Source organism: Trichosurus vulpecula, chromosome 1, assembly GCF_011100635.1.
Source record: "Trichosurus vulpecula isolate mTriVul1 chromosome 1, mTriVul1.pri, whole genome shotgun sequence".
In the NCBI taxonomy this organism is placed as follows: Eukaryota; Metazoa; Chordata; class Mammalia; order Diprotodontia; family Phalangeridae; genus Trichosurus; species Trichosurus vulpecula.
In genome coordinates this window covers 64,284,779-64,310,804 of record NC_050573.1, presented here as the reverse complement: position 1 = coordinate 64,310,804, position 26,026 = coordinate 64,284,779, and the positions used below count along the sequence as shown (strand labels likewise).

Here is a 26,026-nt window from a genome sequence, read left to right as displayed (position 1 = left end):
AGACTGACCTAAGGACATTCTCATCCCTGTTAGCCATTAAAGGATGAGACCCTAACCCCAAGAGAGATTACCTCACTTAATATTAAGTGACCTTTGTCAACATTCTTTACAACCCTATTCCATTAAGGAAAATCCTCTTCTTGTATCATGGTTAAACATACATGGGGGCCATAAAAGTGAGGTAACACAGGCTTGCTGGGTCTGCTAAAATAACATATATAAGTTTTCTCATCCCTTTGTTCAGACAGCCAGAGCTTATGCTCTGACTCCTTGTATGTACAAGTAAGATAACTTAGCTATGCTTTAGGGGAAAATAATAAACAACATGAATTTTTCTATCACCTAGCTTGTTTTCTTCCTTCAACCAAACTTTCAGGTTTAACACTCCCCACCACTGCCCTTTACAGGCTTGAAAAATTGGTGGAGACAATCCCCTTCTTGAGTTGAGGGGAAAAAAGGATCGCCCACGAGGCTGGGTGTCTAGGAGCCTGTGGTTACTGAATGGGCCCCCAACCAGCCCCACTTGCTTCTGCCTTCCCCAAAAACAATACCTTTGGATTTGAGTCAGGGCTTGTCACCAGAGTGAAGTGAGGTAACAGCAGTTTACCCCACAGGTCAGCCGCAGACAAGGAGGTTAGAGGGAGCAGAACAGGCCATGTATGTGTGTCTTGCTTTTCACAACCTGGTACTTTCCCTAGGCCAAGTATACTGGAGACAGATGTGCAGTCCAGCCTCCAAAAGAGACCTCAGGGAGCCATGACAACAGACTTGGGCTCACTCCCACACCCACTCCAGTTCCCCTGGGTGCCAAGGGCAAGGTAATTAGGCTGAGGTACTCTTGGGGGACACTCAGAGCTTGCTCAGGTTTGAACTCTAGTGATTGGGATTCTGAGGACTGGGAACTGGGACCCCTGGATCCCAGCTCCAACTACTTGGACAGGTAGGTTCTTCTGGAACATTGCATGTATCCCTGGGACCAGTCTTGCTGCCTAAGGTGTCATCTCCACCCAAAGGTTAGGCACTCCCTCCTTCTCACTCTCTATAGTCTCTCAATTTTTAACACCATTTTCTGGATAGAAAAACTTCAGCCAGCAGCAACTGGGGAGAGAGGAACAACAGAGTCTGGCGCTCTTGAAGAGACCAGGGCAGCTGAGGCTCCACTTGAGTGTTGACATTATTGGGTTCATCATTTATTAAGGTCCAATTATGTGCAAAACACTACTGAAAGTTGGGAAGATATAATTTACTTTTGAAAATATTTTATTTTTACCAATTATATATAAAAACAATGTTTAACATTCTTTCTTAAAACTCTGAGCTCCAAATTTTCTTCCTTCCTGCTTCCCTTGCCCCTCATTTAGAAGGCAAACAATTAACATAGGTTATATATGTGCAGTCATGCAAAACATTTACATATTAGTCATGTTGTGAAAGAAAATGCAGACAAAAAAAGAATTTTTAAAAAAGTATGCTTTGATCTGCATTCATAAACCACCAGTTCTTTCTCTGGAAATGGATAGCATTTTTTCATCACAAATCCTTAGGAATTTTCTAATACTAAGAATAACTAAGTCATTCACAGCCAATCATTGTAATTGCTATGTAGGTTTTTCTCCTGATTCTGCTCACTTCACTTTGCATCAGTTAGTGTAAGTCTTTCTGGGTTTTTTCTGAGACCACCCTGCTTATCATTTCTTACAGCACAATAGTATTCCATCACAATCATATATCACAATTTGATCAGCCATTCCCCACTTGATGAACATCTCAATTTGCTATGCCATGTCCTGCTAAAAGAGCTGCTATAAACTTTTGTACATATAGGTCTTTTTCCTTATTGTTTTTAAGGGAGATATAGCTTATTAAGGGCCAACCCCTGCCCACATGGAGCTCACAGTCTAGGAGGGTGATGTGGCCCATGGATAAATGACTGCAATACAGCCACAAGATAAGTGCTTCAGAAAGGTACCAGTCAATATCTACCTGAGGTCATAAGGAGAGAGCATGACTGACCCTAGTGGGTCAGAGAAAGCTTTCTGGAAAGGATGGCATTTTAGTTGGGCTTTAAAAGATAGGCAAAAATTCAACAGGGATAGAAGGGGAAAGTACTCCTGGCATAGGAAACACAAAAACCAAAGCCACGGCAGTGAGAAAATACAGAGCATATTCAAGGCACAAAGAATATCTCAGTCTGTCTGGAGCATAGAAGCTGTAGAGGGGAATACTGTGAAATAAGACCAAAAAGATAAGACAAAGCAGCTTGTAACAAAATAAGCACACACACAAGACTAGGGTTATATTTGCTACCAAAAATTGTGATTGGTCAGGACCTATGGCTTTGTCTGTGTTAAACTCTAAATGCAGCATCCTGAATTTTTAAAACATTGAAGATAAGAGAAGGGAACTTCCTTGGGCAAAATGAGGATTATTTTTCACTTGTAAATGTGCATATTAAATCAGTGAATGGATCCTAGGATCAGAAAGTTAGAGTTGCAAGGAATCTTGAGGCCATCTATTTCTACAACTTCATTTGACAGATGAGGAAATTGAGACCCAGTAAGTCTTGCAGAGGTCTCACAGCCACAAGGTGGTAGAGTCCGACTTCAAACCCAGGGCTTCTGACACCAAATTCAGTTCTCTTCTCAATCTACTACACTGAAATGTTAGGAATATCAAATCAAATAATTGTGGCAAGGTGTTCAACATCAATGATGATTGTTGCTTTTATTTAAATTCTGGGTAATGAGTGTATTCTTTTTCTGTGTGTTCTCTGTTTAGCAGAAGAACTGGTTCAATTGACCATTTTTTACATTGGGTAGAGGCAGGAGCCTAGGACACTAACCCCACTGTTCCTGCCAATCTCACTTGGTCTTTGCTCTACAAACACACACAAACACACACACACACACACACACACACACACACACACACACACACAAACACACTCCCTGAAATCTACTACACAGTGGCTGGTTACAAAACTACCTATGTAGTCTTTGAAATGATTTTCTTGCTGTAATCCTTTCCTGGTATGGATGGACTCTGCCAGATGGCCTTTGGGCACTAAGCTCCATCCCTTAATGTAAAAACAAATGGGCAAAAGTTACAAGAGTTCAGATTCTGTAGCTTTTGGTTACTTGTAGCTGCATATGTTAAAAAAAAATGAAGAACACTGATAAGAAAATTCTAAGCAATCCTTCTATTAAAGGCTTCCTCTTTTGATCTGAAGGGCCCGGGTATACTCTGAAGACTTCTAAATTTTTTTTTGTCTTTTTGTATCTATCTAGCAAAACTAAGCATAATCCTTGGCAGGGGGAGGGAGGGAGGGGAATAGGCAGTAGGAGGAATGAATATTTAATGAAATACAGGAGTTTGAAGCATTCTTGATTCTAAAAAAGACCAGAGCTGAATAGAAAATTTGACTTTCAAATAAAAGACTCAAGAAATTAGAGGAGGAGGGTTGGTAATTCTGGTAGCCTACTTTCATGGGGAATGGGTTTAACAGGAATGAAGAAGAATATAAAAGTCTTCTAAATTCAGAAGAAATAAAACAGTAAAGGCACAGGAAGGGGGAAGGGAAGAGAATAAGGGAGGGCTCTCTAGAGGGGAGGATGAGGAAATAGGTTATATGGAGTTACAGAAGGGTGTTTACATTTGTGGGAATGGGCAGACAAGGGAGGGATCTTTGGGTGGGGGGGTAGGCTAAGTAATAGCAGGGCAAGGTAAAGAGCAGAAGTAAAGTTGTTTGGTTGTTGTCCTTCATTCTCATAGAGGACCAAAATGACATCACTATCTAGAGTCAAGTTTCAATGTTTCTGACTGTGACCGCTAAGACCAGTATGAGCTCAGAATGTTCTACCACAGGTCAGGCACAAATAGTCCACGTGAACATTTGGGGTGGATACTCTAAATGTGTGCATCCTGCATTTCCTTTGAGCTGTTTCAATTCTGCTTTGCTCATAGAGCACAGCCCCTTCTCTGATGTGGGCACGCCAAGCTGAGTGGTCCTGTGCCAGTGTGTCCCATGTCACACAATTAATTCTAAAGTTCTTAAGGGAGACCTCAAGAGTGTCCTTGTATTGTGTCTTCTGACCACCACGTGAAGGCTTGCCCTGTGTGAGTTCTCCATAAAAGTCTTTTTGGCAAGCGTATGTTTTGCATCCAAACAACATGGCCACTCATTGGAATCAAACTCTCAGAAGCAGAGTTTGAGTGTTTGGCAGTTTAGTTTGAGTAAGGACCTCACTGTCTGGTACCTTTTCCTGCTAGGTGATCTTCAGAATCTTCTTAAGACAATTCAAATAGAAGCAATTCAGTTTCCTTACATGGCACTGGTAAACTGTCCAAGTTTCACAAAGTAAAAGAGTGAGGAAGGATAGAAAATAAGAGATACATACAAACATAAAAACAAAGGTCAGGAATAAAAATTGTTAGGAAAAGTATATGCCTATATATCTACATATGTATCTATGTCTATATATGTATATGTGTATGTATATATCTGTATCTATATCTAAACATATCTCACTTAATTGTAGCCTTGTGGGTGGGTAGGAAAAAGAACAAAGTAAAAAGTACATAGCAGAGAACAAAGTACAACTTAACAAAGAAACAAAGAAAAGATGGACAGCTCTCAACACAATGTGTAGTATTTATCATACAGGCTTTCAAATGAAAATTTATCACTACATATTTTGAATACTCACTTATGTTCTGCTGTGCACATGACATGCTTTTTGTGTTACTTTGCATTTAAGTTTTGTATATGTTTTTTTTCCTTTTCTCTATTCTGTATTTGTGTTCTGGTGTTTGAGTCTAAAATAAAAAAAAATATAAGACACAAGAGAAGCATAAAAAGGTAAACATGAAAGAGAAATCAAAAGGGAATCAGGTTAAAATGTTTACATTCCTATATGGGAAGATGGTAACTGTAACTCCTAAGAAGAATTAACTCCTCATCATTATCAAGGCAGTTAGAAGAAGTGTACATGGAGGCCATGGGTATGAGATAACTATGATGGGATGATTTCAAAAAAATAAAAGATGTGAGAAAAGGGGATGTACTGAGAGAATGCGGAAGGGAAAGGAAGAACAGGAATATTATCTTACATAAAAGAGGTGTGAAAAGAAGAGCTTTTACAATAGAGGAGAAGAAGGGGTGTGGTGGGTAAAGCTTGAACCTTACTCTCACCAGAATTGGTTCAAAAAGGGGATAACATAGATATTCATTTGGACATTGCAATCTATCTTAACCAATATGGAGACAGGACTGGAGGACAATAAGAGAAGGGGAGGGGGTTGATAGATGGGAAAGTGGGTTAAGAGAAGTGGTGGTGAGAAGCAAAACAGACTTTTGAGGAGGGACAGGAGAGAGGGAGTGGTAGGGGAGGGAAGGAGGAAGGGATAAACAAAGAGAGATAGACAGCAGAGAGGGAGGGAGGGAGAGAGACAGACAGAGAAGGATAAGGAGAAAAATAATGTACAGAGGAAAATACACAATTAATAATAAGAACTGTGGTGTGAAATAGATGAACTCACACATAAAACAGAAATGGATAGCAGAATGGATTAAAAAACAGAATCCAACAATATGTTTGTTAAGCCAATAAGGATTAAATGATTTTTCTAGGGTCACATAGCTAGTCAGTGTCTGGGTATGCACTTGAACTCAGGTCCTCCTAACTCCAGGGCCACTGCTCTATCTACTATGCAACTTAGCTGCCCCAAACAATATGTTATTTATAAGAAACACACTTGAAACAGAGACACGTATACAGTAAAATAATAGGATGAAGCAGAATCTGTTATCCTTCAGCTGAAGAAAAAAATTAGGTAGAAATCATGGTCAAAAATAGACCTCATTAAAACAGATAAGCAGGAAAACTACATTTCATTAAAAAAAATTATGGTTCATGAACAGCATGATGATCTGTTATTTTCAAAACATCAGAAATTTTTCTTTGAGAAAGGATCCTTATCAAAAAATCATCATGAAAAGGAATTATTACAATTATTTTCACGCAAGAAACAAGAATAAATATGGAGCAATGAAACACAGCTCCATAGAACAGTATGGATATAAATACAAAATGATTATCACAACATCTTTCTGGCATTTCTCTCTGTGGCTATCAGACCCCAGAGAGAGAAACTGATGTCCTGAGTTGTCCAGTTCATGACCAAGAAGATGCCCTCCACCTTGGCCATCCATCATCTCCTTCCAACAATGCAAAACACAAAACTATCAGGATGTTCTGCAATGTAGCAAAGGACGCAGGCACTTATGCTGCGCAATGCCATGGTTAAATGTCAAACCATTTGCTCTTCTTTCCAAAAGGGGCTCTCTTTCTGGGTCCTACTATTTCCTTTTTGTACTGTTTGACCAGCTGATTGAATCAAATTTCTGACTTATTTCCCTTAGCCTTTTTTCTTTGGAACCTGAAAAGACATGGAGCACTGTTTCTCTTGTTTTTGATGTCTCGTCTGGCCCTTTGACATTTTTTTGTATTTTTGTATTTACTATTTTTAGTTTTCAGCATTGATTTCCACAAGACTTTGAATTACAAATTTTCTCCCCATTTCTATCCTCCCCCCCACTACAAGATGGCATATATTCTGATTGCCCCATTCCCCAGTAAGCCCTTCCTTCTGTCACCCCACTCCCCCCATCCCCTTTTCCCTTACTTTCTTGTAGGGCAAGATAGGTTTCTATACCCCATTGCCTGTATATCTTATTTCCTAATTAATTCCTAGGAATTTCCTAATTCCTTATTTCCTAATTATTTCCTGATTTCCTAATTGCAAAAACTTTTTTTTTGAAAATCTGCTTTTAAAACTTTGAGTTCCAAATTCTCTCCCCTCTTCCCTCCCTACCCACCCTCCCTAAGAAGGCAAGCAATTCAACATAGGCCACATGTGTATCATTACGCAAAACCCTTCCACAGTGCTCATGTTGTAGAAGACTAGCTATATTTTGCTCCTTCCTATCCTATCCCCATTTATCCAGTTTTCTCCCCTGACCCTGTCCCTTTTCAAAAGTGTTTGCTTTTGATTGTCTCCTCCCCCATCTTCCCTCCTTTTATTGTCCCCCCTTTTTATCTCCTTCCTCCTTATTTCCTATGGGGTAAGATACCCATTTGAGTGTGTATGTTATTCCCTCCTCAGGTCAAATCTGATGAAAGAAAGATTCACTCATTCCCCCTCACCTGACCCTCTTCCCCCCAAACAGAACTGCTTTTTCTTGCCACTTTTATGTGAGATAATTTACCCCATTCTATCTCTCCCTTTCTCATTCTCTCAATATATTCCTCTCTCATCACTTAGTTTTATTTTGGATTTTTTAAGATATTATCCCTTCATATTCAACTCACCTTGTGCCCTCTGTCTATACATATATATATATATATATATATACACACACACACACATATATATATGTATATTATATATATGTATGCATGTATGTATGTATGTATGTATGTAAGTATATTCCCTTCATCTACCCTAATGCTGAGGTCTCATGAATTATACACATCATCTTTCCATGTAGGAATGTAAACAAAACAGTTCAACTTTAGTAAGTTCCATATGATTTCTCTTTCTTGTTTACCTTTTCATTCTTCTCTTGATTCTTGTGTTTGAAAGTCAAATTTTCTATTCAGCTCTGGTGTTTTCACTGAGAAAGCTTTCAAGTACTCTATTTTATTGAAAATCCATATTTTGCCTTGGAGTATGATACTCAGTTTTGCTGGGTAGGTTATTCTTGGTTTTAATCCTAGCTCCATTGACCTCCAGAATATCATATTCCAAGCCCTTTGATCCCTTAATGTAGAAGCTGCTCAATCCTGTGTTATTCTGATTATGTTTCCACAATACTCAAATCGTTATTTTCTGATTGCTTGTAGTATTTTCTCCTTGATCAGGGAGCTCAGAAATGTGGCAAAAATATTCCTAGGAGTTTTCTTTTTGGGATCTTTTTCAGGAGGCGATCGGTGGATTCTTTCAATTTCTAGCTTACCCTCTGGCTCTAGAATATTAGGGCAGTTCTCCTGGATAATTTCTGGAAAGATAATATCTAAACTCCTTTTTTGATCATGGCTTTCAGGTAGTCCAATAATTTTTAAATTTTGTCTCCTGGATCTATTTTCCAGGTCAGTGGTTTTTCCAATGAGATATTTCACATTGTCTTCCATTTTTTCATTCCTTTGGTTCTGTTTTATAATATCTTGATTTCTCATAGTCACTAGCTTCCACTTGCTCCAGTCTAATTTTTAAGGTAGTATTTTCTTCAGTGGTCTTTTGGACCTCCTTTTCCATTTGGATAATTCTGCCTTTCAAGGCATTCTTCTCCTCATTGGCTTTATGGAGCTCTTTTGCCATTTGAGTTACTCTATTTGTTAAGGTTTTATTTTCTTCACTATTTTTTGGGTCTCCTTTAGCAAGTCATTGACTTGTTTTTCACGGTTTTCTTGCATCACTCTCATTTCTCTTCCCAATTTTTCCTCTACTTCTCTAACTTGTTTTTCCAAATCCTTTTTTGAGCTCTTCCATGGTCTGAGACCAGTTCATGGTTTTTGGGGTTTTTTTTTTGGAGGCTTTCAATGTAGGCTCTTTGACTTTGTTGACTTCTTCTGGCTGTACATTTTGGTCTTCTTTGTCCCCAAAGAAAGATACCAAAGTCTGAGTCTGAATCTCAGGCCATTTTCGCTGCCTGTTCATGTTCCCAGCAAACTACTTGACCCTTGAGCTGTGTGTAGGGGTGTGACTGCTTGTAGAGTACAGAGTACTTTGTCCCAAGATTGAGAGGTTGTGCTGTTGTTTTCAGAACTATTTCTAAACAGCAAGCTCTGCCACACCAGCACTATTCCTCCCCCAAGAACCACCAACTTGGACTGTGACTCAGATGTTAAGCAGGCTCTGCACTCATGCTCTAATTCGCCACTTTATTCCTCCCACCAGATGGGCCTGGGGCCGGAAGCAACTACAGCTATTGTTCTGCAGCTGCACCTCCTCCGTTGCACCTGAACCACAAACTCCTTTCACTCTGTCCCCCACAGTTTTTCCCACTAAGCATCTCTGTTGTCTTTGGTAGTTATGGCTTAGAAATATGGTAACTGCCACAGCTCACTGATTCAGGGTGCTATGGCCTGTTCTACCAGGCTCCCAGTCTGCTTGGTCTGGGTGCAGCCCAGGCTGGGCTCTGCTCTGCTCTGCTCCCAGCTCTGGGCAATAGACCTTAAGCAGTGACCATCCAGGATGTCCTGGGCTGGAGCCCTGCTTCCCTACACTATTTTGTGGGTTCTGTAGCTCTAGAATTTGTTCAGAACCATTTTTATAGGTTTTTGGAGGGACCTGGAGGGGAGCTCATGCTAGTCCCTGCTTTCAAGCCACCATCTTGGCTCCACCATTTTTTAATTCTTTCCTTCTAAAAGAAAGTATGCTTATGACCATGTTGCGCTCATACTCAATCGATGCTAGTGGCATTCTGTAACTCCCAGGAAGAAATATAAAATCCTCTGCCAGATGTTTAAAGCCCTTCACATTCTGACCCTCCACAGAAACCTTTCCAGTCTTCCTGCATCTTCCATTCCTCTTCCACCACCACCACATGCTAAAGGATCAAGGGACATTAACTTCCTTGCTCTTCCTAGGACAAGATATTCCAACTCTCACCTTGGGAAATTTTCACTGGCTGTCCCCCATGTCTGGAATGCTCTTTATCTTAATCTCTGCCTCCTGGCTTCCTGGGCTTCCTTGAAGTCTGGGCTAGAATCTACATTGTAAAGGAAGTCTTTCCCAGTCCCTTGTATTTCTAGTGCCTTCCCTTTGTACACAGTGCCTGGCACTGGGCACATTAGGCAAATAAAGGCACATACCAGGCCCTTAATAAGTGCTTATTGACTGACTGACCCACAAGTAGACCTGTTCTTCTCCTTTGTGCACTCAAAAGTCTTCAGTAGCTCCTTATTTTCTTTGAAGTAAAGGTCAGATTTCTTAGCATGATATTCAAGGCCTTCCACAATCTGCCACCCAACTACACTTCCTTCCAATCTTATCTCAAACACACGTTCCTATCCCAATTAGCCCTGTATTACAGGTTCCTTGTCATCTTCTCTGCCCCTGGCCACCTTGTCACCACCTTAAATAATACTTTTCAATCTAGTCCAGGGGCAGCTTGGCAGCAGAGTGGATAGAGTGCTAGGCCTGAAGTCAGTTCTTGAGTTCAAATCTAGCCTCAGACACTCACTAGCTGTGTGATCCTGGGCAAGTCGTTTCTCCCCATTTGCCTCAATTCTTCATCTGTAAATTAAACTGGAAAACGACAATCCATACCAGTATTTTTGCTGAGAAAATGGGGTCATGAAGAGTCTGAGAGGATTGAAAAATGACTGAGCAACAAAAATTTATTCCACACACCATCCTCCCCCAATAACCTGGAGGTAGTTAACCCACTGAGCTTTGGAACTCTGGGGCTGAACTGTCCTGAGGGGTGAGGGAGTGAATGCAAATGTACCTAACCACGTGTAACTAGCCAGCTCCACAGCAGGCTTTATATCCCACTCAGGCATCTTCCCCATGGATCTTGTCATCTGCCCTGCCTCAGCACATCTACTGACTGCTTTGCTTTCCAGCTGTTCTGGGAATTGTAACTAAACCAACACTACTGTGGCCTCTGGAAAAGGCATGTTAATCACATGCCCTGTGAATCAACCTACCATCCCCACAAAAATCTCTCTTCATGGGTCAACATTCTTCTATTTATGAGTTTCCCCCACCGCATTAGAATGAAACCTTCTTAAGGTGAGGGACTTTCTTTCTTTTCTCCATTGGTTCTTAACCTTGGATATGTAAAGTTCCAAACATACACTTGTATGTGTTTATGTTTATCCATTCTCAGAATGGATTCCCTGAGCACTTTGTTAGATGGAAATAAACAGGCTTAATTGGCTTCTTTTCCCTCCTTTCTTCCCCCAGCTCCACCTCTGTGACTTTAAATATTTGTGAGATAAAGACATTTGTAACAAGGATTTTAATTCTTCTGAGAAGTTCTCCCAATTGATTCAAAAGATATGATCAGGCAGTGTTCCAATGAAGAAATAAAACCAATTTGTAATCATATGAAAAAATAATCCAAATCATTATTGATTAAAGACATGCAAATTAGAACAACCTTAAGATATAATTTTACACCTACCAAATTGGCTAAAATGATTGAAGGGGAAAGTGACAATTGTTGTAGGGGATGTGGAAAAATTGAGACACTAATTCGTTGTTAATGAAACTGTGAGCTGTAGAATTTTGTAGAATTATGCCAAAAGTTTTTAAACTAAATATCCCCTTTGACCCAGTTATATCACTACTAGGTCAATTTTCTAAGATGACTAGGGGAAAAGGAAAAGAACCTATATATTCTCAAATGTTTGAAGCAGCTCTCTTTGTGGTAGCAAAGAACTGGAAATTGCAAGGATGCCCATCAATTGGGGAATGGCTGAACAAGTTGCATATATAATTGTGATAGAATACTACTACACTATAAGAAAAGATGAGCTCAATTATCTTAGAAAAACATGGAAAGACTTGCATGAAATAATGAAGAGAAAATGAGCAGAACCAAGAGAATATTGTATACAGTAACAGCAATATTCTTTGAAGAGCGACTTCGAGACAGTAAGTTATTTTGTCTATTATAAATACTCAAATTAACTATAAAGGACATATGAATAAAGGTACTATCTGCATCTAAAGAATGAACTGATAAATAGAATTATAGAATAATTTTACATATATATCTATATCTATCTATATCTACATATCTATGTCTATATCTATATCTATGTCTATATCCATATCCATATCCATATCCATATCCATATCCATACCTATATCTATATCTATATGTATCTATCTGTCTATCTATCTGTCTGTCTGTCTATCTATCTATCTATCTATACCTATTTGTGTCTAGTGGTGGCCATCTCTAGGGTTGAGCGGGAAGGAGGGAATAAAAGGGGGAGGACTTACAAGGAATAACAAGTTGTACATAGTACTTTTGCAGTTTCATGTGCAAACATCTTTTTTTATTATACTGTATTGTAGGAATGCTTATTTTATTATATAAATTAAAAATAAAAAAATTAAGTTTGCTTTGCTGAAAACACTTTCAGCTAACCAAAGATGAGTATCCATTGCTCTTCTGCTAAAACGAAAGTCCCCAGTTGTGCATTCAGCAGGCTAAATTGATAGGCAATATTTAATAAGCAATCAATGGCCATTCATAGATTAGGTCCTTGTTAAGTGCCAGGTAGTTTGCTAGGCACTGGGCATATCTGTCCAAGTGTTCTGGTCCAGATGAATTCAAGTTATTTGGCTCAATTCAGCTATATCTTCAGGTGATCAAAGAACTGGCATATGGTATTACTTTTCTAATCAATTAACATTCTTGAATTAATTAGTATTAGTATTCTGCTTTTATTTAAATATGTACTTGCCTCTGCCACAGAATATGAGCTCTCTGAAGGCAGAGATTGTTTCAACTCTACTATATACTCAGGTTTTACCTAGCTAGCACCTGGCACATTGCAGATGTTTAATATATGCTTGTTGAATAATTATTCGATGTGATTCCTGAGCCACTGCCAGTGGTACATAAAAGATGGGGGAAAATAATGGCAGTCCCAAGTATCTTTTCTCTACCACTACAGACCAGAGAACCTAGAACCTAGTTGGATTGACCCTCTGAAGTACCAGGAGGCAGCTGGGTGGTCCAATGGATAGAGTGCTGGGTCTGGGAATCAGGAAGATCTGAGTTCACTTCTCACCTCAGAATTTAGTAGCTTGGTGACCCTGGGCAAGTCATTTAATGTCTCTGCCTCAGTTTCCTCAATTGTAAAATGAAGAGAATAATAGTACCTACTTCCCAGGATTGTTGTGAGAAACAAATTTTTAAAGCACCTGGCACATAGTAACTGCTATGTAAATACTAACTAGTAGTTTGGAGGATGGCTCCAAGGGTAGCCAAGGGGCATGTGCCAAGATACAAGTCTAGATAGACATAGAGAAATAGATAGGTATGTGCTTGTGTATCTACGTGTGTGTGTGTTATGTGTGTCTCTGTGTGTCTGGTGTATACATCTCTGTCTCTGTCTCTATGTCTCTGTCTCTGTCTGTCTCTGTCTCTGTGTCTCTGTCTGTCTGTCTCTGTCTGTCTGTCTCTCTCTCTCTCTCTGACTATCTATCCAGTGGTTCAGCAAACAGTTTATAGTAGGAGACTCTAGTCCAGAGATTCTTAACCTGAGGGCAGTGTATTTGTTTTTTTTAAATATTTTGATAATTTAATTTGAATGTCATTATTTTATGATTCTATACATTTAATTTATATATTTAAACACATTATACTGAGAAGGGGGCCATATGCTCCACCAGACTACCAAGGGATTCCAGGATACATACAATTTAAAAACCTCTGCCTTAGGGAACAAAACCTTAACTATAATTCTGGGTTCACTGCAATCCATCTTACATTTAGCTGCCAAAGTGATTTTCCTAAAGCATAGGTCCAACCATGTCGCTGCAATAATCAACAAACTTTAGTGGCTCTTTGCCACCTCTGGCACTAAAAGTCCTTCATAACCTAACCTTCTGCTACCTTTCCTGTCTTCTTTCACCCTATATCTTTGATATACTCCTTGATCTAATGACACTGGCCTTCTTGCTATTCCCTGAATAAGACACTGCGTCTCTGGACTTCAGGCATGTTCTCTGGTTGTCCCACCCCCACCCCCACCCCCCGTGCCTCATTTCCATCTCTTGGCTTCCCTGGATTCTTTCCAATCTCAACTAAAATCCTACCTTCTACAGGAAGTATTTCCCAATGCCTCTTAATTTTAGTTCTTTTCTTCTCATGATTTCATATTTATTCCTTATATCACTTTTGTGTACACACATTTGCTGCTAAGGGAGCTCAGTTCAAGTGATCATTTGTTCATATCTTTTGACAACTTATCTTGGGAAATGGCTATTATATATGTATATGTATGTATGTATATAAAACAGAGACACACATGGGTGTATATGTGTGTTTGTGTGCATATTGATTGTTTGTATATCTTGGATACCAAACTCTTATCAGAGAAGTTGTTTTTTCCAAACAACTGCTTCCTTTCTTATCTTAGATGGATTAATTTAGTCTGTACAAAACTTTTCATTTTCACATATTCAAAGATATCTATTTTATTTTTTGTAACCGTTTCTATACCATGGTTGCTTGAGATAATATTTCCTACCTGTAGCCATGAGAGGTGTATGACCTGCTTTTCTTCTAATATTTTTATACTATGATCTTTAATATCAGGTCATATATCCGTTTAGAATTTATTGTGGAAAATTCTGAAATATTATGCTAAGCCTACATTCTGCCAGAATAATTTATAATTTACCCAGCAATTTTTTTAATCACCTAGGGAGTTTTTCTAAGTAATTGTTTTCCAGCATAACAAAAACTGGATTGTAGAATTCTATTATTTCTGATTCTCATATCTAGATGAATCTATTGATCTCCCTCTCTGTTTTTTAACTAACACTAGATGGTTTTGATGAATTATGTTTGAGTTTGATGTCTGGAAGTGTTATTTCTACTTCATCCTTCCCTCTTTTCATCATTTCCTTTGTCATTCTGGATTTTTTATACTCCACATGAATATTATGATCTTGTCAAGTTCCATAAAATTCCCCCTTTGATACTTTTTTGGTATAATAATAAACCTATTATTTCACTTGATATTAAATGATATTGTTGTCATTATCACTTTATTATATTTTATTTATTTTATATTTATGATATTTTATTTATATTTTCTCACATTTATACTTATTTATATTTATTATATTTTAGCCATGAATACTCTATGTCCCTCCAGCTATTTAAGTTGCTTGTTATTTCTTTATATACTTATACTTGCATAAATATTTTATTTATTATGGCAGATTAATCCCAAATACTTTGGAAAACCATTATTCAGAATGAAAATTAGCTCATTTTATTGTTGCATTTTGAGTTTTGTTATTAACATAATATAAAAAATGCAGCTATTTTGAGGGATTATTTTGTAGCCTCCAACTTTCCTAAAGCTTTGAAAATTGTCTCAATTAGTATCTTTGCTGATTACCTTGCATTTTCCAGTAAATATCATCAGCAAGTAGCAATATTTTTCTCTCTTCTACAACTATCTGTATGCCTTTAATTTCTTTCTATTGTCATTATTATTGCTAGCATTTCCAGAAATCTATTAAGTAATAGTGGAAGGAAAGGGCATATTTACTTTACTCCCATACTTACTGGAAAAGGTTTCAGTATATCCCTAGTATATCTAATATTTACTTTGGTTTTAGATAGATACTTTTGTGACATTAAAAAAATTGCTCTGTGCCTATACTTTGTAGGGGGTATTGCCAGAATAAGTCTCACACTTTATCAAGACTTTCTTATATCAATTGTTATGATCACACAGATTTGGGTGTTTGGGTTTTTAATATATTATGATGATTGTTTTCCTTTCTTTTCTGGTATAAATCCAACCTGATCTCAATGAATGATTTCTTGGATAAATCACTTTAATCTATTTGATAAGATTTTGTTTTAATTTTTTTGGATAACTACTCACTAATAATATTGGTCTATATAGTTCTATGGTCTATATAGTACTATGTTGTATACTTCTCTGATTTATGTGTTAGAATTATTTTTACCTCCTGAAACAAACCTAGTAGAATGCTTTCTCAGTTTTTGAGAATAATTTGTTTAGTATGGATGATAATTGCTTTTTGAAAGATGATAGAATTTGCCCATAAATCCATCAAGACCAGGAATTTTATTCTTGCATAATTCCCTTACAGTTAGTTCTATTCTGTTTTCTGAGATTAGTTTATTTAAGATCTCTATTTCACCTTCTGTCTGTTCAGATATTTTATATTTTTGAAGATTTTTCTTATTTGTTTTGTATTCTTGATTTTGTCTGTTTATTCCTTTTGTTTCTTCTGATTTTATGATGGATTTGCCTTATTTGCATTTTGCTTATTTCATTTCCCATCCTCATATTTTTAATGATTGTCTAAAAGTTTATCAATTTTTTAGTCTTTTCAAAGAACTTGCTTTTCATTTTATCATTTCTATAAATTTTTTGGTTTCTAGTTTATTTCTATTCTAGTCTTAAATATTTACTCTTTTGCATTTTTTAGTTTATTTACTTCTATTTCTTGGCTTTCTAAGTCTTAAATGTATATTCAATTCATTATTCCTCTTTTTATTTTCTTAAATTTTAGATCTTTATCTTAGAAACTGTGGTATGTTGTTGCATCATTATAATTTTCTTTCAGAATATTATTGATTATTTCTATGATTTGCTCACTGAGCCACACATTAGTTAGGATTTCATTGTTAAGTCTCCACTTGGGTCTTTGTCTTTTTCTTGAGATCCCTGAACTTGTCCCTTTTTTATTGTATAGTGGAGGTTTCTTACTACTTCTACATTTTTACATTTGTTTACAATATCTCTTTGCCCAAATATACAGTTAATTTTTGTAAAAGTTCCAAGTAATGCTGAAATCCCATAAATCTTTAACTCTAGTTTCCCCAGTAATTTGTGCAGTTCTATATTTTATCTTTATCTTTTATCTTCCCATTACACTTATCCAAAATGGAGAAAGGGACACTGAAATCTCCAGGCACTGTTGTGTTACTGTCTATGTTACTGTGCTTTGTGTATGTCTACTTTTAGTTTAGTTCCTATGACCTATATGAATTTAGACACTAAGGTATTTGGAGCATACAATATTAGTATTGACACTGGTTTGTTTCTATAGTTACTTTCAACATAATGTAATTTCCTTTTGTATCTCTTTTATGTTGTAAATGTTTGCTTTTTCTTTGTCTGATGATCTGATCGTAGCTTCTATTTAAAATCTTGCTGCATAGTAAATTTTTTCCAATCTCTCATTTTTCTATATTACATGTCTTCGTTCTTTAAATGAATTTCCTGTGAGCATATGCACAATGCTGAAATATTGTGGGGTTTTGTTTTCTTATCTAATTTGTCACTTTTTTCATTTTATTGGATTGTTTAAGGCATTCATATTTGAAGTTGTAAGAGTTACATTTACATTGTCCTCTATTTGTCTCTAATATTTTTCCTAAATTGGGATTATTTTCTTTCCTCCTCTGTAAACACAAGACAGTATTTTCAGTTATCCTAACCTTATCTATTTTAATGCAAGCCCATTTCCACCAGATCTTATCTTCTTACCTTCCCTGCCCCAAATTTTTATGTCTTTATTTTGTTTTGGAGTTTTGGTTATTAGTTTCTTTTCCTTTCTTGCTTTTATCTATTTACTTAATTCTTCCCCTTACTTAAGTAGTCAAGTAGAATGCCTCTTCTCTCTTCCCCTTCAACTTGTTTTGTTCAATAGTTTTTAAATTTTCATTTCCTGTGACTTTTTCCAAAAAAAGTTTTTTTCTTCTTATTTATCTTCCTTTTTGTCTATTCCAGATTTTTTTTTGCCTTTGATTCATGACCTTTATATAGTGCTTTTTTAGTTTCTCCATTCTGCATGGAATTAAAGTTTTGAGGTATGTTTTTAAATTCCTTCTAAATATTTTATATGTTATTGCCTTACAGATATTGTCCCTTGGTTCCCTTTATTTGGATGTCTCACTTTTATAAATACCAATTCAGACTCATGTTAGAGAGGATATTGCTCCATGCTAGGAATTTTCCTACATCCCTGATTGTTCAGTTCATTACTAACCTTGGTTTTTCCATTAGCCCTTTTTTTCAATTTGCCTCAAAATCTCTTGCCTTGGCCCACGAGTTGCCACTCTTTTGTATGTTAGTTGTACCTAGGAGCTCTGCTTATTCTTCTGAGGCAGGATGACTGAAAATTATAATCATTATTTCTATCTCCTTGTATAGATTCTCTCTCTTCTCCCATGGAAACACTCATCAGTAGTACCCCCTCCCACCATGGATTTATAATTTCCCCAGTTCTTTCTCCCTTTTTCAAAACCCTACTATTGCCTCCTCACACATATTCCTATAGAATTTCTTCTTCCAAAGAAACTACAAGACTTGTTCTCCCTGTTAGTAGCCTTTGACTTGATAAATGTACATCATCTATTCCCCTCTATCTTCTTCCTCACATCCCATCTTTTGTTCAATCTCCCATTGTGTAATTTAGTCCCACCAAAATAAAATCTTCAGTATGTGGGGTGTTATGATGTTTACCCCATGATGTTTCAGGACTGTTTCTCATCCACAACTTTTATTTGACTTCTACTTTAACCCCTGTCTCTTGATGTGTATTTAGAAAGAAATCTTTTGATCATCTTAGGTGTTATTTGCTTCTTCTTATTGTTGTCCTTGGTTGCTTTGGTACTTAAACTTCTTGTATTTCTGTTGTCTGGCTATTTGGGAAGCAAATGCTTTCTTCAGGTCTGCTTTTCTTTCTAAGAATGTTTCCTTTTTATTGGTCATCTAACTTTTTTCATTTGTTGTAAGGCTCAGACTTGTATTTTTTATCGATTATCCTCTCTTTCATTTCTTTGTTGAGACTTGGCACCAAAGATCCATGTTTTTCTTTCCAGGCAATTATTTCTTCTATGTAGGCCACAAATTTTGCTTTCACAATTCTCATTGCTCTCTTAAAGCATTCAGGAATATCACGCCATTGCTCTGTGCTCTTTTAGGATTCCACAGGGTCTGCTATCTCATCAGGTGATGGTTCATTTTCCTTTGTTTTATGGTATTTATTCAAAGAGACCTAAAACCATTTCCTTAATCTAGAGCCTACAGTGTATCCTATTACTCTATTGTTTATCTTCCATTTTCGTTTATTTACTTATGCAAATTTTCTTTCATTGACTTTTCCTCCTTCAGAAATCTCTCGGAATTTGATTGTTTTTTCTTATTTCTCTTATTCCTCACTTTTTGACTCCTTCCCCAACGACTCCTGGAGTGGATCACCATCCCATCCCTAGGGGATAGATCTCAAAAACTCTCAGCTTCCTAAAACTTTGAGCAATTTGTGGTTCAACGGCTATGGTCTTCTGCAGTTGGAGGGAAGGGGGCGCCAAATAGATAGGGGCCCATACACACATACCTGCACATACACACGCCCTCACACCCCGACACTCTCACGCTGGGTATTTGGTAAAAGTCCGGGACGAGAGCGGGGACGGTCTGTGGAAGCCAAGTAACGTAGGTAACCGGGAGCAGATTGTGGGAGCGACGGGGACACAGAGGCCCAGCAGTCGTTCGGGACGCCCGAGCACTGCGTCTGGACCACAGCGGCTGAACTGCCAGAGATCCCGGCTCCCGGGTCCCTGAGGGAGGACAGCTGATCTCACTCACCTCTAGGACTTGTGCCCCCGGAAGGGTATATGAAGGTCCACGGCAGAGGGCGATGGCGGAGGGAGTCAGCAGGCTGCGGCCCTTAGAGGGGCGGTAAGATCTGCCTCTACGGTGGCCCAGGCGGCCGCAGCAGGTGAGCGTGTGGTAGCTGGAAGCAGCGGCGGCGGCGGCGGCTGTACCCGGCGGCCGGGCTCCTTGCCTGGGAGTGCTACCGGCTGCTCTCCCGCTTCGTGCAAGACTACCTTCAGAGTGTGGAGTCGCTTTAATTTTCATGTGTTTATAAATGATATTGCTCAAAATGAAGAGGAAATAATAAGAGAAAAAGGGACAAATGTACTGAAAAAAAAGACAGAAGATCGAGGGAAGTAAAGGCATCCACATTTTAAGGGATTATTTGTCTTTTACATAATTCTTTTACTTTACAGAAAATGTTTTAAGATAAATGCATAAGGCTATACAATAATTTTAATCATTAGTATTGCTGGAGTGTGAAAAGTTGTCATATTTGGTGGCTTACTTTTCTGTACTGATTGACCAAATGTTTTAAGGCCAGACAGTCTTAAAACAACACATGAAAAGAATTAGCTACAGTGGGAATGTGGTGTAAACAAGTTGCTTTTATTTTTCTCCACAAACTATACCTATCTCATCGTCACTTAAAATGGAAATGTTGTTAATGGGTAAACACCAAAGGTTTATTAACATTTAATTCTTCTTTACACTTTAAAAGTTTTTGGACTCTTCAGCTGATATGAACTCTATTTTACTTCTGTGATACATCCAACCTTGTCTCTAGTCTCATGAGGACTCATTTAAGAAGCTAGAGAGGAAAGTCAATTTAGGATTCTATGTGGAATAATGTACTCTTATCAAAGTACCTTGCTGTTATATTTTTCCTAGCAGCATTTTGATACTGTCAGTAACCCATTTGTAAATGACTCCTTTTCACAAAAGTAGCTATTAATTCACCTGTGTTTTAAAAATTTTTAAAGTTCTCCTTAATAAACTTGGGCACTACAGAGTAATTGGTACACCAAAAATACTACCATTAGGTTAGAGTGGCAGAAGTTAAGCTACTGTAGCAGTATAGGTTCGCATTGTTTTGGGGCATTCTCAATGGTATATTGCATTTACTGATACTGAAAACAACAACTCAAAAAGAAACAAACAACAAACAAACAAAAAAACCTTGGTCTTCTGTGACTTTGGCTGGAAAAGATTGGTTTCTGCTGAATTCTAGGCTCTTTCCCTAAGACTTAATGGGGTATAACACAACTTTATCCCTCATTTATCAATTCCTGTGGTCTCTAGCTGAGTTCTGTTGTGGCATAGAATACTGTCATACTGCTATCAGAGCCTGAACAATTTTTTGCCCTTTAGATCTCAGAGGCCCTATGAGATGGAGAATGGTGTTCAGGATTACCTGTTTGCTCCTATTACATGAGAACATATTGGTTTCCTCCACAAGAAAGTAATCCTCTTGAAGGCAAGTACTAATTCATCTTGGCCTTTGTATAGGTATTGTCCAACTTTGGCTTGGCATAAAGTAAGAATTTAAATGGGAGTTTTTGGGTTGTTATTGTGAATTAACAGTTACAGGGATGTTTTCCCACTGTTTGAAATACAAAAAGATTGAGTATGGAAGGGTTTTTAGACTTTGATCCTTAATGGAACCAAATAGGCGGGACAATTCAGGAGAGAAGGTAGGGTCCTAACCAAGTCCTTTACTATAAAAGGTTGCTAATACCTAAGATTCTAATTTCTGTAGGAAATTCATAGGAAGACCCAAATCAAGTATAACATAATTTTTTTATTAAAATAACATAAAAGATCAGAATTGTCATAATTGAAAATACTAAATGCAATGCCAGAAAAGTATGCAACACACTTTCTTCTTTTAAACTTTTCTACTTATATATCCATGTTCGTGACATATAGAGTATAGATAACCTATTTTCATTGTGTCATAAATACAATATTATTTTTAAATGCTAAATCATAGAATCATATTGTTACAGAGATGGAAAGGATATCAGAAGTCACCTACTCTACTCTGTATATAAGAATCTCATCTAGGGCATCCTACCAAATGGTTATTTGGAAGGTCTTTTGCAGCCTTCCAGTGATGGGCAGTTTACACCTCTTAAATCTTCCACTAAACTTTTGGATTGCTTTCATGAAGAAGCTTTGTAAGATGAAATTTGCCTGCCTATAGTTCTCCTTCATTGGTTGTAGGTCAGCCTTTGGATTTCAAACAAAATGCTTAGTACCTCTTCTACATAAAAACTCTTCAAACATTTAAAAATTATCATGTTGTCCCTTCTATGGCCCTCACAGCCAAGAGTCTCTCTTTTCCAAAATAAATATCGCTGTTCTATTCAACTAACTCTTGTATGAAATAATTTCTAATTTGTACTTTTCTCATTTTTTTGGCTACCCTCCTCTGGATATGTTCTGGCTTGTTAATATCTTTGCATAAATGCAGTACCAGAATAGGAAACAATGAATTAAAATATTATGGTAGTAGAAGAAAGAGCATGATAATTGTCTTCATTCTAGACTCTATGCTTCTTTTCATTAAACCTAAGATCATGTTAGCTTTTTCATTTTTATATTTTTATCAAAGTTAAAAATATACTGCAATCATTAAAATCCCAGGTCTATTTTTATATGAGCTGCTGTCTGGCAACCTCACTCCTTCCTAGTACTTGTGCCATTGAAATTATGAACCAAAGCATCGTATTTTATACTTGTCCCTTATTAAATTCTATTAAATTACACCTATTTATTACATTCAATCCATAGTCACAACTTTTGAAAGCTGCATTGCAATTCTGTTAAAAAACATGAACTATTCCTCCCAGATTCATGTCATCCACAAATCTGACAAGCATGCCATCTATATCTTCAAAATGCTTCATTAAAATAAATATCAAACACAATTGCACGAATGGCAAAGTCCGTTGACACTAGAAGCCTCCATTCATGGTGGCCCCAATCCATTGATCTTGGCTCAGCACATTAGCCTGTTTATTTTACACTGTATTTAGCTCTTTTAGAATAGGACAAATTCTACTGCAATCCTCCCTTAGAAAAACATTGCAAGCCAAGGAGCTTCCCCAGAGCTCTTTTCAAGTCCTTGTTCCGAAGGCTATAGATGAAAGGGTTCAGTGTAGGGGTGACCACTGTATACATCACAATCGCAATCATGTCTTTCTGGGCTGTGTGAGTGGAGGAGGGATTGAAATACACACCCATGATGGTGCCATAAAAAAGAGAGACCACAGACAAGTGGGAGCCACAAGTAGAGAAGGCCTTCCATTTCCCATGAGCTGATGGGACCTTCCACACAGCAAAGAAAATAGGAGTATAAGAGACCACAACGCATATGAAAGAAATTAAAACAACTGGTACCCCCAAAAGAAGGACCAAAATTTCATTGACATGGGCATCAGAACATGAGAGTTTTATCAAAGCATTTATGTCACAGAAGAAGTGAGGAATTTTATTATTTTTACAGAAAGAGAGCTGAGCTATCAATACGGTATGTACCATTGAAATGAGGTGAGAAGAAACCCAAGGCACAGTTACCAATAGGGCACAAATGCATGAGGTCATGATTGTGCCATAGTGTAAAGGGTGACAGACAGCCAGGTAGCGGTCATAGGCCATTGCAGAGAGGAGGATGCTATCTGAAGCACCAAAGGCAATATAGAAATACATTTGAGCCAGGCATTCTTCATAGGAGATGGCATTACTCCCTAACAGGTAATTTATCAGCATTTTGGGAACTGTGGTGGAGGTAAAACAGAGATCAAGGAAAGATAGGTTGGCAAGGAAGAAGTACATAGGGGTGTAGAGATGGGAATCAAAACAAATTGCCAGGATGGTGAGCAGGTTCCCCAGGGTCCCGACGAAGTACATGCCCAGAAACAATCTGAAGAGGAATTGTTGCTGCTCTGGTTGGTCAGATAGACCCAAAAGGAGAAAATCCAAGACCCCTGTTTGATTTGTCATTTCTATAGATCCCTTGAACCAGACAGGAAGAAAAAGAAAATGCAGTGAGGATATGTCAAAAACACAGAGCTCGGAATGAATTGGGTTACATACCCAACCCACCCCAGAACAGCCAGGGCACAGGGCCAACAAGGGCTCTTGTCTTTTGGCTCCCTTCCACTTATCAAACCACCCACCATGCCAGTCCAGAGGTGCCAATAGTGAGACAACCAAGGTCCAGTGGGCATTATTCTTCCTCCACAACCACTTCCTCATCCTTACCATGTAGAGGGGGCTGGGGGTTAAATCATAGCAGAGTTAAATAGTTGAGAGGCTGAAGCCAAGTGATGGTAATTAATGAGTCAAAATCAACTACAGTCTCTAGGGATTTGGGCTTGGACCAGTGCTGCTTAATATCAATGATTTGAATAAAGGTGGGGGTCCAACTTACTCATCGCTTCCAATGCATTCCTCAAGAACAGAGGGTTAAAACAAGCAGTTCTTTTACTAACAATATATTCCCATACCTTCCAGTGGGAGCATTTCTCTAGGCTTCTAAAATACAATTCAGAAAGATAAGGACAAATAAAAGTCTTCAGTAGGGAGATGGAAAGCAGTTATCAAAAGGGTTCCCTGAGGTTTCAGGAGCTCTTCACCAAAATTCATAACACTGTTTCCTATTCTTGTTCTCCCTACTCCCAAATCCATCCACAAGGTGGTAAAGTTCAGCCAAATGGCTCCAAATTTGCACCACAATTTCCTTACTCAAATAAGTCCTGGATGATATTTTGGTTGTGGGAGTGGTTAGTCAGGCCTCCCCAGTTTCAATAGTTTGCTGATAACCTCAGAGGTGACATGGACATCAAAGTCTCATATGACATATCTGAGAGATTTAGTTAATTTTGAGAGTTTAGCAGTAACCCTTAGGAAGTCACTTAATCTCAGCTTACTCAAATGGGGATAATAATAGCACCTACTTTGCAGGGTTGTTGTACTTTGTACATATTGTATATTCATTTATTTGTGTATATGTTGCTTCTCCTGATACAGTATAAGATCCCAAAGAGCAGGATTTTGGACTTTGTGTATCCATGGAACCTATGATAGCACATACTCCCACGTGTAGTAGGTCTTTAACAAATGTATGTTGACCAAATGAATAAAGGAATGCTCCAGTGCTAGATGAAGCTTTCTTGGGGAAGTACTTACTGGAAAAAATGTTGATGTTAGACACTGAGCCAAAGCTCTGGACTCCTTTTCCTTCACTCATTTAATTCTCTTCTCCCACAAATTCCTGGCCAAGAACTGGTCCATGACTCACATTCTTTCCAAAGAATCGGCTTTGAAGTTTTCAAAAGATTCAGTTTTATCAGGGTCTGTGGAAAGATCATAGTGGCAAGATGGAAGGAAGACTTTCCAGGGTTTTGGCTTCTAAGTAAGGATTCCCTGAGCACCTTGTTAGATGGAAACAAACAGAGTTAATTGCCTTCCCACCTTTCCTTCCCCTAACTCCCACTCTGTGACTTTGCACTCAGTACTCTTGAGGGAAAGAACTTTGTGACAAGGATTTTAGTTCTCAGAAGTTTGCTTTGCTGGAAACACTTTCAACTAACCAGAGCAAGTATTACTTGCCCCTCTGCTGGAATGAAAAGTCCCAGTTATACACTTGCAAGGCAAAAATAATGGGTCAGATGTAATAAGCAAACAATCAACGTGTGTTTATTAGGTGCTTATTATATGCCAGCCACTGTGCTATACCTAAAGGATATCTGATCATGTGTCCTCATCCAGATGAATTCAAATAATCTAGCTTAGTTCAACTAGGGTTTCAGGTGATGAAAGAACTGGTACATGGGATTACTTATTTACTTAATTGGTATTCATTTTGTATACTGCATGTTGCACTTACTTTTGTAAATTAACAACAATAGTCATTATGATCATCATCACAGTAGTAGGAGTATAGAGTGTGTTCAGGAAGGCAACTATTCTGGTGTGAGACTTGCCAAGCCATTTTCAGGGCTGTTTTCCACCTTTAGTGTCCATCTGATTCACCCAACTGTGATTAGTGGCTCTAAGAAGCTGTAGCATGCATAGCAGCCACCTCTGGTAAACCATATCAACAGACAGGCTAAACCAGGTTGAGGATAATCAAGGGATGATTTGGGGGATGGGGAGTGTCTATCTTAAGCATGTGAAGACTTCCCCCTGGTGGAATGAGCAGATGAGAACAATTTGTTCCAATGGCTATGAAAGTGACTGAAACAGATGCTGTATAATTTTTAGAGCTTAGTTAGACATCTAAAATGCCGAGATCATCCACTGCATCCCAAGTCATCACTGGTCATCTTGACTTTGTTTTGCGCATGGACTTTGGTGACTGCAGAAGAGAGACTGAGGTTGACAACTTCTCAAAGCTCTAGCTCACTTAAATCCAATTTATTCACAAATCAAAAGACATTACCTATACCATTTTACCATTTTTACCTTCCACTCCAAATGTTCATGTAGTCTATTTGTACCTGACCTGTGGTAGAGCCTTCTGAGCTTGTATTGGTCTGATCAGCAGAAATTTGGACATACTGTACTTTGTCCCCAACATAGTCATATCATTTTAGTCCTCTTCGAGA

The 26,026-nt window shown here is 38.0% G+C and overlaps 2 protein-coding genes across 2 annotated transcripts in view; both read right to left on the bottom strand.

Annotated features, from left to right (window-relative positions):
- Positions 1–19,673, bottom strand: part of LOC118828752 (olfactory receptor 10H1-like) — a 28,240-nt gene extending 8,567 nt beyond the window's left edge. Inside the window, exon 1 of the mRNA XM_036735637.1 lies at positions 19,160–19,673. Coding sequence (XP_036591532.1) covers positions 19,160–19,673 — 514 coding nt within the window. The remainder of the gene's footprint in view (positions 1–19,159) is intronic.
- Positions 19,674–22,472: 2,799 nt separating this feature from the next.
- LOC118828671 (olfactory receptor 1361-like) lies at positions 22,473–23,417 on the bottom strand. Its single transcript, XM_036735520.1, has one exon. The coding sequence runs from the start codon at positions 23,415–23,417 to the stop codon at positions 22,473–22,475; it is 945 nt and encodes a 314-aa protein (XP_036591415.1).
- Between the last annotated feature and the right edge of the window lie 2,609 nt (positions 23,418–26,026).

Coding starts and splice junctions, on each gene's coding strand:
- LOC118828671 (XM_036735520.1), bottom strand. CDS start 23,417: ATGACAAATCAAACAGGGGTCTTGGATTTTCTCCTTTTGGGTCTATCT.